Here is a 15,784-nt window from a genome sequence, read left to right as displayed (position 1 = left end):
CCTCACTGTGTTCGAAATGAGGACTCCGTGCTCTATGATGTGAGTACGTTTATTAATTAAAATTTAATTGAATAATGTTTATATATTTTAACATTTTTCCTGATAATCTATTATAATAATTAAATATTTTTAATAATTCGGGCGTAACGAAAATTGTAACGATCATGTGTCAATTTTATATGGTGAAATGTTTCTTATTTAATCTTTCATTAATTAATTTTTTTTTGTGTAAATTATATAATTTTTTCAACTTTTTCTTTTAATAATAACGGATTTTCAAGAAGATGATTTTAACGATAATAGCAACGGTTACGTCTCAATTTAAAATGGTGGCCATGACATCCTTATGGTCTAGGTCATGACCTCGGTGGCTTAGGGCGGCTTGTTTTTGGGAGTCTTAAGTCATTTTTAGGAATTTTCAAGTCTCGGACTTTTTTTAGGACTAAAACGGGGAATTTTTCCTCAAAACGGGATATTTGCTTAGAAATAGGGAAGTTTTAATTTTTTGAGATTATTTAGCGGATATTTTCCTCCAATTCTGTACATTTTGGCGAATCTTTTGTGAAAGTTTGACCAATTTCAGGTAATTTTTGTGCAATTTGTGGCTTATTTTGAAGGTAAAGGTCAAAGTCATCCAAGATGGCCGCAGTGACGTCAAAATAATAAGATGGCTGACCGGCACCTTGCACCTCGCTCCGGAACCAGCCAAGAGACATAGATTTATATACTACTGGGATGGATAGTTCATAATTATAATTATAGCAAAAAGACAAAGAAAACACGATGGCGTTGAGTGAGGAGTCGAAGTGAAGCAGAAGAAGCGACCTCACGGGGCTGGCCACAGTTTCAACAATGAGAGGTCAGAGTAAACACACCCACACCATGAACTGGCATCACTGAAGGGCGACAGCACAGTAGGAACTGGCCTCTGAAGGCACCCGGCCCGAAAAAAACATTCACCGTGATAACTAGGGACCGGAAAAATTCGCGGGTTCAATGACCTGTAGGATGAACTCCATAGTTCTACGTACACTCGGTCAAATGTCACCCACTCATTGGTTGCTGTCTTGTGAGACGTCCCAACGTAGCAGTCTGCGATTCGATACAGCCCTGGTTGGGTGTTTCTCATTAGCCCAGAGTCATCCAGGTGAGTTGTTAGCCAATAGCAGAGGCAGAACTGAGGTATAACAATTTGTATTTTAGCAGTAGTATGTAAATGGACATCCGGGCACACGGCTTCTGGCTGTGGTGTCTGTGGTGTTTTCCGCCATCTTGGATTGTGACGTCACGGCGGCCATCTTGGAGGAGTGTAACGGGACACAGCGTAACGGGACAAGGTTGACCTTGACCCCGGCGGCCATATTGGATCCGCCATCTTGGATCCGCCATTTTGGATGACGTCATTGTGTGTTCTTGAAAATTCCGGCGATGTGTTTTCCGCCATTTTGAATTATGACGTCACCGTTGCAATTTTCGTTACGGCCGCCATCTTTAACTTTTTTATTTATTATCCGATTTCAATGAAAAAATTTTTAAAATTTATTAAAAAATCCATTTAATAAAATTTTTAATAAAAAATATTTAAAAAATATACTTTTACGACACGGAGTTCGGAGTCCTCGTTTCGAACCTGGTGAGGGCAAAAAAAAATTAAAAATGGCGACCGATCCTTCCCCCTAGGTGACTGCAGGCAGACTGACTCCCACCACTTTTTTTCAAAGCATATATAACATCATCTAGTATGACGTCATGACCGCCATCTTGTCTGCGATGCTGGAAGCCATCATCATTGTATCGTCGGCTAGAGTGCACCAACGCCATGTTAGTTTAATTCTTACCCGCTAGAGTGCAGTAATCATTTATTACTAAGGTGTCCGCCATCTTGTCATTTGACCGCCATCTTGAAAATCCTCAATTATTTAGCTAGAAATTCGGGAAAAGTTCCAAAATTCATTAAATAAATCACTCATTAATTTACATATTTATTAGATCGAATAAGGTCCTTGGTTCGATCCCTGGCCGATACAAAACAACTTTCATTTTAAAAAATACCACTAAAGTGTAAGGTTTGAGTAAATAAAAACACCGCAAGTTCTTTTAAAAAATACTTTTATTACATACATGCTACACTACTACAAGTACAAAAATAATACACAGACAAATTACTAAAGTTTTGGTTAAGATTTATTTCCACATTTAATCCTGTGCTGTTCAAGACACTGTATAGCTGTGAGTCCTGATTTTCGAGGTCGATTAGCGAAATACTTAAAGCACATCTTACACATATAAATCTTCTTTTGATGTTTTGTAACCTGGGGTCTCACAAGTCGGGAGAAGTTTTTGATGTAGCAGTAGTGTGCAGAACCGCTTTCATTTGTCACAAGCAACAAATCGAAATTATTTTTTCTTTCTTGTTTGGTTACCCGAATCGGACACACCTTATTATCCTCATTTAGCGCATACACATTAACTGAGACTTCAGAGTTATTTTTCTCAAAAACTTTTATCTGATTTAATGGTGTCGGATAGCACAGTCCATCGAAGTTGTACTTATTCTCCAAAGCATAATACCTCTTATCAACACGGTTTTGATGACTTCCCTCGACAAATCTTGCCAAAATACTCCATTTAAAACAAAACTGGTCCTTCAAGTTTTGGCAATTGACTACTGCTCTTTTGTTGACTATCGCCTCAGGTAAGGCAATAAATGATGATGTCTGATGGTATGGAAGCATACTATCCCTTGATTCGTTTCCTATACACATAATCTTGTGACTGTCCAGACTGTTACAATGCGAAAAAACCTTATCGCATTTGTCGCACTTATATGTCTCTCGAGAGATTGTCAGAGACCTACTGCAGGTTATTGATGCACCACTATATTTGCATTGACGCGATGTACGCTCTTCATTAATTGATGTCTGGAATGCAGATGATGACATGTCAGCTGATGGTGAAACAGCACGTATCTTTGTCTCCTCTGCAGCAGGTATCGGAATCTCCACAGCTGTCGACACCTCAGCCATTAAGCTCTCCGCTGCCGTGGTCTCCTCTGCAAATGGTATCGGGATCTCCGACTCCATCATCGTTGCTGCCATCGAGGTCCCCGCTGCTGTCGGTAAACATTCTATTCCGGTCGACATAACTAAATCTCACGAAACTTACTGGAGAGAGCACGTCCGTACTGCACCGCGGCCAGAGGTGAACTGCGGGTCCAGTCGTCTGAACCTCGCTTATATACCCACGGTCTACTGGTATACCTCAAGAGTCAAAATATTGTCTGTATTTAAAATTATTTTTTTATTAGGTACCTAAAAATTGTAGAAATAAAAAGCATACGAGTTCAAGTTTTACACATTTATTTATAAAAATTACACAAATACATATTAGGTTAAGGAATCAAGCATTTTCACAAGCACAGTCTTTAATGCCGCACGAACTGACACGTCGACTCCGGTTCCAACTGGTTCGTTGACTCCGGTTCCAACTGGTTCGCAGGCCACAGGATCAGTAACACAGGTTTCCAGCTGGTCATCTTCTGCGACGTTGACAACTCCGACAAGACATGGTCGATGACGTCTGTGACCACGTCTACGCCTGGGCTTTGGCTCAGTGCTAATTGGGACAGATTCACTGCCTGAACTGCGACGACGAGACACACACCGTTTGGACGTCTGCGTAGAAGCATCACAGGTCGCAACAGGTTGCAACACGTCCATGTTTGGTGTTGCACGTGAAGACGAGGCGACTACCTCAGCGATGCTAGCAGGAAGGATTGTGTGTGGTCTCATGTGATAGACGACACAGTTTCCAGGTTCGCAACAATCTACCAGCTGCTGGGTCGGTTCGTAGGACACAGGAAAGTGCGCAAACCGCCAATGCTGAGCGCCTCCATCACAGGTTTCTGTATATGTACGTAGATACCCGGAATCCCAGTAGCTGTACTCGACACTGCTGAAGCTAGGTCTTGCGCTCACGTACACGTTAGCAGGATGAAACGTAAACATCTTCTTGCAGGTCGAACGTCAACTGAAGGCATGTACGTAGGTACGCCATTTATATATGCAGGCTCCTACTAACACTGTGTGTGCCATTTCTGCATTAACTGCGAGTTTGTACAGGCACAGACACGTTCAAACTTGTCACGTGGCTGCATGTCATATATTGCACTAAGCTTGCGCAGGGAAGGACAGCCGTAGTCGGTCTGTATATCTACGATTTCAGCTGCTCTGTCGTCACACAACTTGCTCAGCCATTTCTTCTGTTCAGGTCCGGCAACGTAGATTGTTTCGTTTTGAACTAGTAAATCTTGAAGTGTGTTTTTCACTTGGTGGTACGGAATTTTTCCTTCGTCCCACTCCAGGCCATGGTAGTATTTACATAGCCATTCGTTCGAGCGTTTACTTTTTTCGTCTAGTAGTTTCCAAGGATACGGAGGTCGGAAGCTGCGGGTTCGAGTCTTGTCTCCAGAGGTGACGGCAATTTCTTTGAGAACAAAGCCGTTTTGGCTCTGAAAACCTTGCAGGTTGCAGTACATCTTGTCGCTAGCAATACTCGATCGTAACTGAATTATTATCGCAAACGAAACAGTATTTAAGTCAGAATTTTCACAAGTTTGTCTCGACAATTGTACGAAGCAAGCCGATCGTGAAGTATCAGACAAAAAGCGTAGGTGTTTGGGGGAATATTTCCGCTAGTCGTTATCTCGATCCTACAGTCGATGATGTTTGAATTTATTCGATCATCCTGTTTGGAAACGTCAAACACCATTAACGGAGCCTTGTTCTTGAAACTGTCTGGACTCAGTATCGGTGACTGTATCCGCCCATAGTAAGCTTGCTGAAACTTGGCGTACATTTGATATGCTAGAAGAAATCTTCCACTTTCAAAATCCATGTTCATGTCAACGTACGGATAACTTTCGCTGTTTAAAAATATTTTTACATTGCGTATTTGACAGTTATCGAATACGGAGCGACTTACTCCTGCATTGAGCTGCCTTCCGGTCTGAAGCCCAACGATGATGTATCTTGGTTTTTCCGTAGCGAAGCTGGACTTTACTATCCAATTGATACGCTGACTATGAGGCAAGCCGGAATAAGTTTCCAGGCTCCAGGATCGGAATGGCACATCGAAGTTCTTGCCATTTTCTATGTTCTTCAACATCTTGACTCGTTCAACGGTGCTCACTTGGATGTGGGGCAGCATCCACTCGATAGACTGTAGTGTTAGCGAGACATCTTGAGGGTTTTCTGCAGCGGTGACAATTGCATTAATGTACGTGTTGGCTAGAAGCAGTACGAGCTCTTGTTTCGAATTAATGATTATATGCTTGTAGTCCTCAGCGAATCCAAGAAGCATGGACAGAGGAACACAAACTTCGAACTTCCCTTCGGCATAAACCGGAAGCTTATATTCATCCTCGAGAGCCCAACCGGCCATCTTTGCAGCAGACAGTTCATTTGGCGTGAGCGAAAGGTAATTTTTCATAGCAGATGTTATGCCTACATCTCTCGTCTGGTCTACCTCGACACCATTGAGTACATATGTAATGCGCTCGATTAGGTGTAGAATACCATTGCAGGATATTGATGTCGTTGTCGGGTGCGTACCATCCGCTTTTGTAAGCGTGCCTCTTATACGTAGAAATGACTGCGAAGGTAAAGTACAAATATCTTGGTGTTGTACTGCAATGCGTACTTCCGATGGTAGTGCGTACGGTCCGAGCAGGAAAGGCTGGTACTCGTGCAATTCCATTTTCGTAATGCTGTCTTCAAAAATGACCGGATCTTCCACGTTGAGGATTTCGTCTTCCATATTTATTCGGCACTTGTCCAATACTGAGAAGATACTTTATGTTGTCAGGTGTTAATTCACCGATGTCTGGTAGAGAACTGTTCTTATTCAAGGCAATACGATTTCTTTTATAACTGTTCGGTGTTACGAACTACATGCCCATCGCTTCAAGTGCAGACGTAATGTAATTTAATCGTCTTGAAAATACAAAAATCGTCCTCGCTGGTCAACGATTCGGACGACGACTTCGTGTGCGCACTTCACGACGACTGGAACGTAAATGATACTTTGCGGTACTTCTACCAGTTTATATCCTGGCGGGACCATCGGCGAAAACTCGTGCAGCATGTTGCTTAGTCTTCCGTTGAGATACGTTCCACTTGCCAAATTACAGTTTATTCTTATGACATTCACAGGCAAAATGTTTACTGCGCGCGTAGATTCGTACGTTCTTCCTGTATCATACACCTTTGATTCGAATCCGAGCATGGCACCTATGGTGCCAGGTTTCGTAAAGTCGACATTTTCACTGCATGTTAGAATACTTTTTTGAGTGTTTGGATTTCCACGCAGTTGAAAGTCTACATCCTGTGGTAACATATCCCTGATGTAATTTGCAATGTCGTCAATTTCGTAAGAGCCAACAGGTAACTGTATTTCATGAGCGGTCCCATCGCTTTTCAGGAAGCAGATCTTGCAGTTTTCCTCGTCGATATTAGGTATGGCATTATACGTTTGAAAATCTACGAGTCCGATACACCATTCTCCGACTAAATCCAGAGGCGGGAAATGAACCGCCCGCAGCTCAGATGCGTGACCTGTCAGGGTAAGTGTTATCGACATGACTAATAAATTATCATCACTGCACAACCTTTAAGTAGCAATTTTTTTTATTTGTCAGCTAATTTTTGTTTGTTAAAAAGCGAAGACACAAGTGTCCGCAGTTTGTTTGATTAGGCTTCTGTTCCGTTTCGTAATTGTAAAACAACGTAGTGGACCGGCCCAGGTACTGTCGCAGTTCTGGCGGAGGCCTCAAATTACCGAAACTGTCGTAGTACTCGGCCATGTTTCCAGTCTTTACATAGGCCACCCAGTGCGTGCCTCGACCCACTGACGTGTCTAAATTAATTATGGCGCACTCACGTGTCTTTGGCTTACTGGGCAAAGTGTCTCGCATAAACACGCCGCGGAAATTTGGTATTTTCAGTTTGCGTGCGTACTTTATTAAATCTACGTTGGTGAGCGGACGTTTCGGTAGGGAACTTAGGATTTTTTCATTCGTTTCTTCCTCATGCCTCGTCCTGTCTTGTGAGGATGCAAGTACAGTCCTGCGCCGTTTTTTTTACCGATGGCAATGGCTTCCATGCTGGCATTGTGTCGCTGTGCTTCTTTTAACTGCTTGCGCTCATTCTTCGAAGTGTTGACTGCTCGCACTATACCGCTCGTTGCACCGATAAGGCCACCGAGAGCACCCAATGCAGGCAAAAGCAAAGGAAGAAATCCTCCTATAATCTTCTTGTCGAGAGTCTGTAATTTTTGCTTGGCTTTTTGCACGCCTGCGCCAGTCTTGCGCTTCTTGGTCTTGCGTGAGTTAGTCTTTGACTTGATGGAGCTGGTTCGTCGAGCACCCAGTCCTAATTTCGTCTTTGCCTTCATGATTTTAGATACGCCCCACGCTGCGATTTTCTCTCCTAGTCCCGCGTCCGGCGATTTGCTTATATCTTCGGCTTCCTGTGCCAATATCTGATCTGCTCTGTGCCTAGATTCCAGATCCTTGCTTAATGAATATGCGATATCGTGCTGCTTGCACTTTTCGTCGAGAGAATTAATGCCCACGTCACCTCGAGCTAACCTTTTCGCTAGTTTAGTCCCGGGGCCGCAAAATTTTTAGCCGGGAATGTGTAGCTCGAATGGTAGATTGTTTATCAGCGAGTTCACAAGTCCTGCACCGACGTATTTTTTGTTCTTACCTCTTCGAGTCATTACGCACAACTGACCAGAAAGTATAAATACGCTTCTTTTATACAATTACTTTAGTACAATGCAGGTCGTCAAGCAAGACGTGTGTTTGCCCGTGCGCATTACGCAAGACGATGTATTTAGTGCACGTGAATCACGACATGGCTTACTGTTGCCTTCTGCCGTACGATGCATAATGGCGGGTCCGTCAAACTGTGGCAAGACGTGTGTTTTACTGAGTTTACTGGAGGAACCAAATGGTCTTCGGTTCGAGAACGTCTACTTGTATTCCAAGTCGTTGCAACAGCCAAAGTACCAGCGCCTAGCAACTGTTCTACGATCTGTGGATGGTCTGGAGTATTTTCCGTTTAGCGATAATACCGATGTTGTACCTCCAAGCGCAGCAAAAGCCAATTCCGTGTTTGTTTTCGACGATGTAATGTGCGAGAAACAAGGCATAATACAAGAGTACTTTTCCATGGGCAGACACGCCAAGGTAGACTGCGTTTACCTGTGTCAGACGTACAGTCGTATTCCAAAACATCTCCTACGAGACAACGCAAATGTCATAGTTTTGTTTCGCATGGACGAACTTAATTTACGCCACGCTTATGATGATCACGTAAACACCGATATGACATTCCAGGAATTCAAAGACATGTGCTCCTTGTGTTGGAAAGAAGAACACGGATTCCTAGTTATAGTCAAAGACTGGCCTCTATATAAGGGCAGGTACAGACGAGGTTTCGATCAGTTTATCGTCAAACATGAATCATAGCATTTCGAAATTCGGTCGTAGCAGTCGAGACTTACGTACTGCTCTCAAGTCTCATGACGACGTTATCCGCAAAAACATTTCGCTACTGGCTCAAAAAGTAGACGGGGTGAAAAAGTAATTACTTGAGTACCTCGTAGCCATAGACCAGCGCGTGGAAGCCTCGGATTCTCGCATTCGCGACATGATCGATGTTTCGAATGCACAAAGACGGGACGATCTGAGGACTTTTCAAAGTAGTCTGAAAGCATCACTATCTCAATCGTCAACAAATTCAGATTTGGCCAAACACAAGAAAGAAGTTTCTGCGAACGAATAAAAAAGTATAAAAGGAGGTCTTGCAATAAGTTTTCAGCCAGTACAATGTCGGACCTGGCCAGTGACCTTCATCGAGCTATACAGTCTGTTCGCGAAAAATATTTACTTGCTAGACGAACCAGACTTGCACGTGAGATGGAAAATAAGGAGATATTTAAACCAATCACTAGTCGCCTCGACGAACTTAAAAACAAGGAAGAACCAGCCTTCATTGTGAAGACAGAAGTTGAAGATGAAATGCCAACTGTAAAGAAGAGAAAGTATGAACCAGATCGAGAAGAAGAGGACTAAACAAGTACAGAGTCCATGCACAAGAAAAAAATACCGAAAAAGGGACATCAAGTTAATGCAATGGTCCGACCATACCTGATATCGTTTACGAGCCGGAATAATGACACGACCTACGGAGTGTACAGAAAATATAATAAGTGGTTCCTCGGTGCTAAAGAAATAGACTTTCTACCAGGAAATATCGTGCGCGTAGCAGAGTACAAAACGCGCGGGACTCCGGGTCTGTACGAATTGCTGTTTCGCAGGGAGCCTAAAGGATATTCTCACAAAGACTTACAAGAGTACAAAAAACTGCTAGAGCTAACCAATGCACATTTTCGCGATAACGATCCAGATAGTGGTGTATATAAAGACGTAGATCATGAAAAAATCGACATTCTCGCTAATCTCTTCAGTAAACTAACAATACATGGCGAAGGTTTAAAAAAGCTAGAAAGTGGTCAGACATTTGACTATGTATATTGGGACGACCCTAATGAATTAGTTGATCGCCTTAGAATTCTACATGCTTTGCTTAGCGTAGGAAACTATTCGCACATCAACGAAATAGTCTCCATACTTGAAGAACTGAGGGAAGCCGGCTACATACAATGAGTCGAACCGGAATCGCTCGCGAACTTCATGCTCCTGCTAGACGGAAATACCTTCGTCGCAAAGTCATAGTTCGTGGAATTGATGATTTATTCCAGGCAGACCTTGTTGAGATGATACCGTATTCCCGATTGAATAAAGGTTTCAAGTACATGTTGACAGTCATCGATGTTTATAGCAAGTTCGCTTGGGCTAGACCTGTAAAATCAAAGACTGCAACTGACGTAGCCAAGGCCATGAACAATATTTTGCGTGATGCACGTGTACCGTCGCACCTGCAAACGGACCTCGGGAAAGAATTCTACAATGCGACCTTCAAGGCTTTGATGAAGAAGTATTGCATCAAACACTACTCTACATTTAGTAACGTCAAAGCCTCCGTTGTCGAAAGGTTTAACAGAAGTTTGCGTTCCAAGATGTGGCGACAGTTCACGGCTAACGGAAATTACAAGTGGCTTGACATCTTGCCGAAATTAATAAGCGAGTATAATTCCACTGTGCATTCTACCACGAAAATGAAGCCAAAGGACGTAAAGGACAATCGCCTGCTTCAAACAGTGTTTTCCAACACGAAGAAGAAAGATCCACGAAAGCGTAAAGCTAACGTCGGCGACATTGTGCGAATCTCCAAGCAGAAAGGTATCTTCGAGAAAGGTTTCACTGCGAACTGGAGTCCCGAACTTTTCCGTGTGACACATGTTCGTGAATCAGAGCCTAGGACCTACTACCTCGAAGATTTGGACCACAAACCTATCCATGGCGGCTTCTATGCCGAAGAGATTCAGCCTACGTTGTATCCCGATATGTTCTTGGTGGAGAAGATTATAAAACGAAGAAATGGACTGTCCTACGTCAAGTGGTGGGGCTTTCCACCTCGCTTTAATTCGTGGGTGGCAGATGCAGACGTCGAGAAATCCACAAGACTTTAGTAATTTGTCTGTGTATTTTTTTTGTACTTGTAGTAGTGTAGTATGTATGTAATAAAAGTATTTTTTAAAAGAACTTGCGGTGTTTTTATTTACTCAAACCTTACACTTTAGTGGTAATTTTTAAAATGAAAGTTGTTTTGTATCGGCCAGGGATCGAACCAAGGACCTTATTCGATCTAATAAATATGTAAATTAATGAGTGATTTATTTAATGAATTTTGGAACTTTTCCCGAATTTCTAGCTAAATAATTGAGGATTTTCAAGATGGCGGTCAAATGACAAGATGGCGGACACCTTAGTAATAAATGATTACTGCACTCTAGCGGGTAAGAATTAAACTAACATGGCGTTGGTGCACTCTAGCCGACGATAAAATGATGATGGCTTCCAGCATCGCAGACAAGATGGCGGTCATGACGTCATACTAGATGATGTTATATATGCTTTGAAAAAAAGTGGTGGGAGTCAGTCTGCCTGCAGTCACCTAGGGGGAAGGATCGGTCGCCATTTTTAATTTTTTTTGCCCTCACCAGGTTCGAAACGAGGACTCCGAACTCCGTGTCGTAAAAGTATATTTTTTAAATATTTCTTATTAAAAATTTTATTAAATGGATTTTTTAATAAATATTAAAAATGTTTTCATTGAAATCGGATAATAAATAAAAAAGTTAAAGATGGCGGCCGTAACGAAAATTGCAACGGTGACGTCATAATTCAAAATGGCGGAAAACACATCGCCGGAATTTTCGAGAACACACAATGACGTCATCCAAAATGGCGGATCCAAGATGGCGGATCCAATATGGCCGCCGGGGTCAAGGTCAACCTTGTCCCGTTACGCTGTGTCCCGTTACACTCCTCCAAGGTGGCCGCCGTGACGTCACAATCCAAGATGGCGGAAAACACCACAGACACCACAGCCAGAAGCCGTGTGCCCGGATGCCCATTTACATACTACTTTTAGCCTATCACGAAATGAAATCGCGAATTTTTCCGGTCTCTAGTGATAACATCTCTGATACTAAACCCTTTCCGGAAATATAAACAAGTATTTTTTATTTTAGTAATAGTGAATTAAAACATAGAATTTGGCAAGCTTTTATAGACCTCAAAACTTGCAAGGACCCGAGCAGGATAAATAACACACACGAACACATAACATTTGTTTGCGAAGATGTGTACAGAAGTTTGTTTACGAATCTAAACAGTTGTTTGTAACTTGAACCACTGATATTGAAAAAAAAAAATTTCTCGCTGTTTTATTGTGTTGCAATTTATCACGTTGTACAGGTCGTTCAGTTGCAACAACAAAGCACGAAGCCTTAAAAGCGAATGCCCTCCCATGCGTATATATAACGGCGATGAAAAAGATTCAGCAATAGTTATTTCCAATGGAACTCGAGTGTTGGTAACTCCATTACGTAACATGGTAACTGACAGGCTACGTTTTGGAATATATTGTGTGATAAACAAATAATTAACCTTCGTACTGGATATCGAAAGCATTCAACAGCGTTGATCCGACTTGACACGAGCAAGACACATATCACGCTCGTGGTATACATGAGCACCTAAACAGTAATAATTAAAAATCAGCGGTGCGAGCATTCATAAATATCACAATTTACGGCTAGTTCTGAAAGCGTACTTGATTGCCATAAAAAAAGAATGCATCCCACAGACAGATTATTAAAAAATGTAGAAGGGGGGGGGGATTTACCACCTAGCTTTTCTTTTCTAACCCAGCTCTCGTAGCGTAAGCCTTCCCGCCCTGGGGCCCTCGTGGACCAAGTTAACCTCATTGTATTGAGAGGATTGTCACGGAGTGACACTGTGGATCGAGGGGGCGCGGGGGAAAGAGACGGGCCGAGGTTGGCGGGCCTGCAGCCTTGTCAAGCCGGCCGGCGCAGTATCGATCGCGCGGCGCAGGGCACTGCGCAATGCGCTTGTTCAAGCGGCCGGTCAGCAGGAGGCAGGACGCAAGATGGCGGACTGGCAGCTGCCGAGCCGCGCCTTCGTGCGCGAGTTCCTGCAGCTGTACCGCTCGCTGCCGGCGCTGTGGCAGGTGAGCTGCCGCGACTACAAGGACCGTGCGGCCAAGACGCTGGCCTACGACGCCATGGTTGCCAAGCTGCGCGAGATGGTGCCCGGCGCGACGGCGGACTGCGTGCGGCGACGCATCAACATCCTGCGCACCAACTTCCGCAAAGAGATGAAGAAGTGCGTGGAGGCGGAGAAGCGGGGAGGGCGCTACACGCCCCGGCTGTGGTACTACGGCGACCTGCTCTTCCTCAGAGACCAGGGCGCTCTACGAGACTTGCACGAGGGGAAGGCTGACACTCATCCACAGGTGCGTCGACACTCCTGCCTTATAGGCCAATACTACTGAGTCAAGGAGGGGTGGAGGTCAGTATACTTCCAGGCTGTGGTACTACGGCGACCTGCTCTTCCTCAGAGACCAGGGAGCTCTACGAGACTTGCACGAGGGGAAGGCTGACACTCATCCACAGGTGCGTCGACACTCCTGCCTTATAGGCCAATACTACTGAGTCAAGGAGGGGTGGAGATCAGTATACTTCCAGGCTGTGGTACTACGGCGACCTGCTCTTCCTCAGAGACCAGGGAGCTCTACGAGACTTGCACGAGGGGAAGACTGACACTCATCCACAGGTGCGTCGACACTCCTGCCTTATAGGCCAATACTACTGAGTCAAGGAGGGGTGGAGGTCAGTATACTTCCAGGCTGTGGTACTACGGCGACCTGCTCTTCCTCAGAGACCAGGGAGCTCTACGAGACTTGCACGAGGCGAAGACTGACACTCATCCACAGGTGCGTCGACACTCCTGCCTTATAGGCCAATACTACTGAGTCAAGGAGGGGTGGAGGTCAGTATACTTCCAGGCTGTGGTACTACGGCGACCTGCTCTTCCTCAGAGACCAGGGAGCTCTACGAGACTTGCACGAGGGGAAGACTGACACTCATCCACAGGTGCGTCGACACTCCTGCCTTATAGGCCAATACTACTGAGTCAAGGAGGGGTGGAGGTCAGTATACTTCCAGGCTGTGGTACTACGGCGACCTGCTCTTCCTCAGAGACCAGGGAGCTCTACGAGACTTGCACGAGGGGAAGACTGACACTCATCCACAGGTGCGTCGACACTCCTGCCTTATAGGCCAATACTACTGAGTCAAGGAGGGGTGGAGGTCAGTATACTTCCAGGCTGTGGTACTACGGCGACCTGCTCTTCCTCAGAGACCAGGGAGCTCTACGAGACTTGCACGAGGGGAAGACTGACACTCATCCACAGGTGCGTCGACACTCCTGCCTTATAGGCCAATACTACTGAGTCAAGGAGGGGTGGAGGTCAGTATACTTCCAGGCTGTGGTACTACGGCGACCTGCTCTTCCTCAGAGACCAGGGAGCTCTACGAGACTTGCACGAGGGGAAGGCTGACACTCATCCACAGGTGCGTCGACACTCCTGCCTTATAGGCCAATACTACTGAGTCAAGGAGGGGTGGAGGTCAGTATACTTCCAGGCTGTGGTACTACGGAGACCTGCTCTTCCTCAGAGACCAGGGAGCTCTACGAGACTTGCACGAGGGGAAGACTGACACTCATCCACAGGTGCGTCGACACTCCTGCCTTATAGGCCAATACTACTGAGTCAAGGAGGGGTGGAGGTCAGTATACTTCCAGGCTGTGGTACTACGGCGACCTGCTCTTCCTCAGAGACCAGGGCGCTCTACGAGACTTGCACGAGGGGAAGGCTGACACTCATCCACAGGTGCGTCGACACTCCTGCCTTATAGGCCAATACTACTGAGTCAAGGAAGGGTGGAGGTCAGTATACTTCCAGGCTGTGGTACTACGGCGACCTGCTCTTCCTCAGAGACCAGGGAGCTCTACGAGACTTGCACGAGGGGAAGGCTGACACTCATCCACAGGTGCGTCGACACTCCTGCCTTATAGGCCAATACTACTGAGTCAAGGAGGGGTGGAGGTCAGTATACTTCCAGGCTGTGGTACTACGGCGACCTGCTCTTCCTCAGAGACCAGGGAGCTCTAAAAGACTTGCACGAGGGGAAGGCTGACACTCATCCACAGGTGCGTCGACACTCCTGCCTTATAGGCCAATACTACTGAGTCAAGGAGGGGTGGAGGTCAGTATACTTCCAGGCTGTGGTACTACGGCGACCTGCTCTTCCTCAGAGACCAGGAAGCTCTAAAAGACTTGCACGAGGGGAAGGCTGACACTCATTCACAGGTGCGTCGACACTCCTGCCTTATAGGCCAATACTACTGAGTCAAGGAGGGGTGGAGGTCAGTATACTTCCAGGCTGTGGTACTACGGCGACCTGCTCTTCCTCAGAGACCAGGGAGCTCTACGAGACTTGCACGAGGGGAAGGCTGACACTCATCCACAGGTGCGTCGACACTCCTGCCTTATAGGCCAATACTACTGAGTCAAGGAAGGGTGGAGGTCAGTATACTTCCAGGCTGTGGTACTACGGCGACCTGCTCTTCCTCAGAGACCAGGGAGCTCTACGAGACTTGCACGAGGGGAAGGCTGACACTCATCCACAGGTGCGTCGACACTCCTGCCTTATAGGCCAATACTACTGAGTCAAGGAGGGGTGGAGGTCAGTATACTTCCAGGCTGTAGTACTACTGAGACCTGCTCTTCCTCAGAGACCAGGGAGCTCTACGAGACTTGCACGAGGGGAAGACTGACACTCATCCACAGGTGCGTCGACACTCCTGCCTTATAGGCCAATACTACTGAGTCAAGGAGGGGTGGAGGTCAGTATACTTCCAGGCTGTGGTACTACGGCGACCTGCTCTTCCTCAGAGACCAGGGCGCTCTACGAGACTTGCACGAGGGGAAGGCTGACACTCATCCACAGGTGCGTCGACACTCCTGCCTTATAGGCCAATACTACTAAGTCAAGGAAGGGTGGAGGTCAGTATACTTCCAGGCTGTGGTACTACGGCGACCTGCTCTTCCTCAGAGACCAGGGAGCTCTACGAGACTTGCACGAGGGGAAGGCTGACACTCATCCACAGGTGCGTCGACACTCCTGCCTTATAGGCCAATACTACTGAGTCAAGGAGGGGTGG

General features: G+C 45.6%; 2 protein-coding genes across 2 annotated transcripts in view; one reads left to right on the top strand and one right to left on the bottom strand.

Annotated features, from left to right (window-relative positions):
- Positions 1-15,784, bottom strand: part of LOC134536654 (ras-related and estrogen-regulated growth inhibitor) — a 325,681-nt gene that overhangs the window by 46,759 nt on the left and 263,138 nt on the right. The window lies entirely within an intron of this gene.
- Positions 12,630-15,784, top strand: part of LOC134536497 (uncharacterized) — an 82,170-nt gene continuing 79,015 nt past the window's right edge. Inside the window, exon 1 of the mRNA XM_063376218.1 lies at positions 12,630-13,010. Coding sequence (XP_063232288.1) covers positions 12,645-13,010 — 366 coding nt within the window. The 5' untranslated portion in view covers positions 12,630-12,644. The remainder of the gene's footprint in view (positions 13,011-15,784) is intronic.

The sequence above is a fragment of the Bacillus rossius genome, chromosome 11, assembly GCF_032445375.1.
Source record: "Bacillus rossius redtenbacheri isolate Brsri chromosome 11, Brsri_v3, whole genome shotgun sequence".
In the NCBI taxonomy this organism is placed as follows: domain Eukaryota; kingdom Metazoa; phylum Arthropoda; class Insecta; order Phasmatodea; family Bacillidae; genus Bacillus; species Bacillus rossius.
Note: the sequence above shows the minus strand (reverse complement) of the source record. Positions and strands in the feature narration are given on the sequence as shown.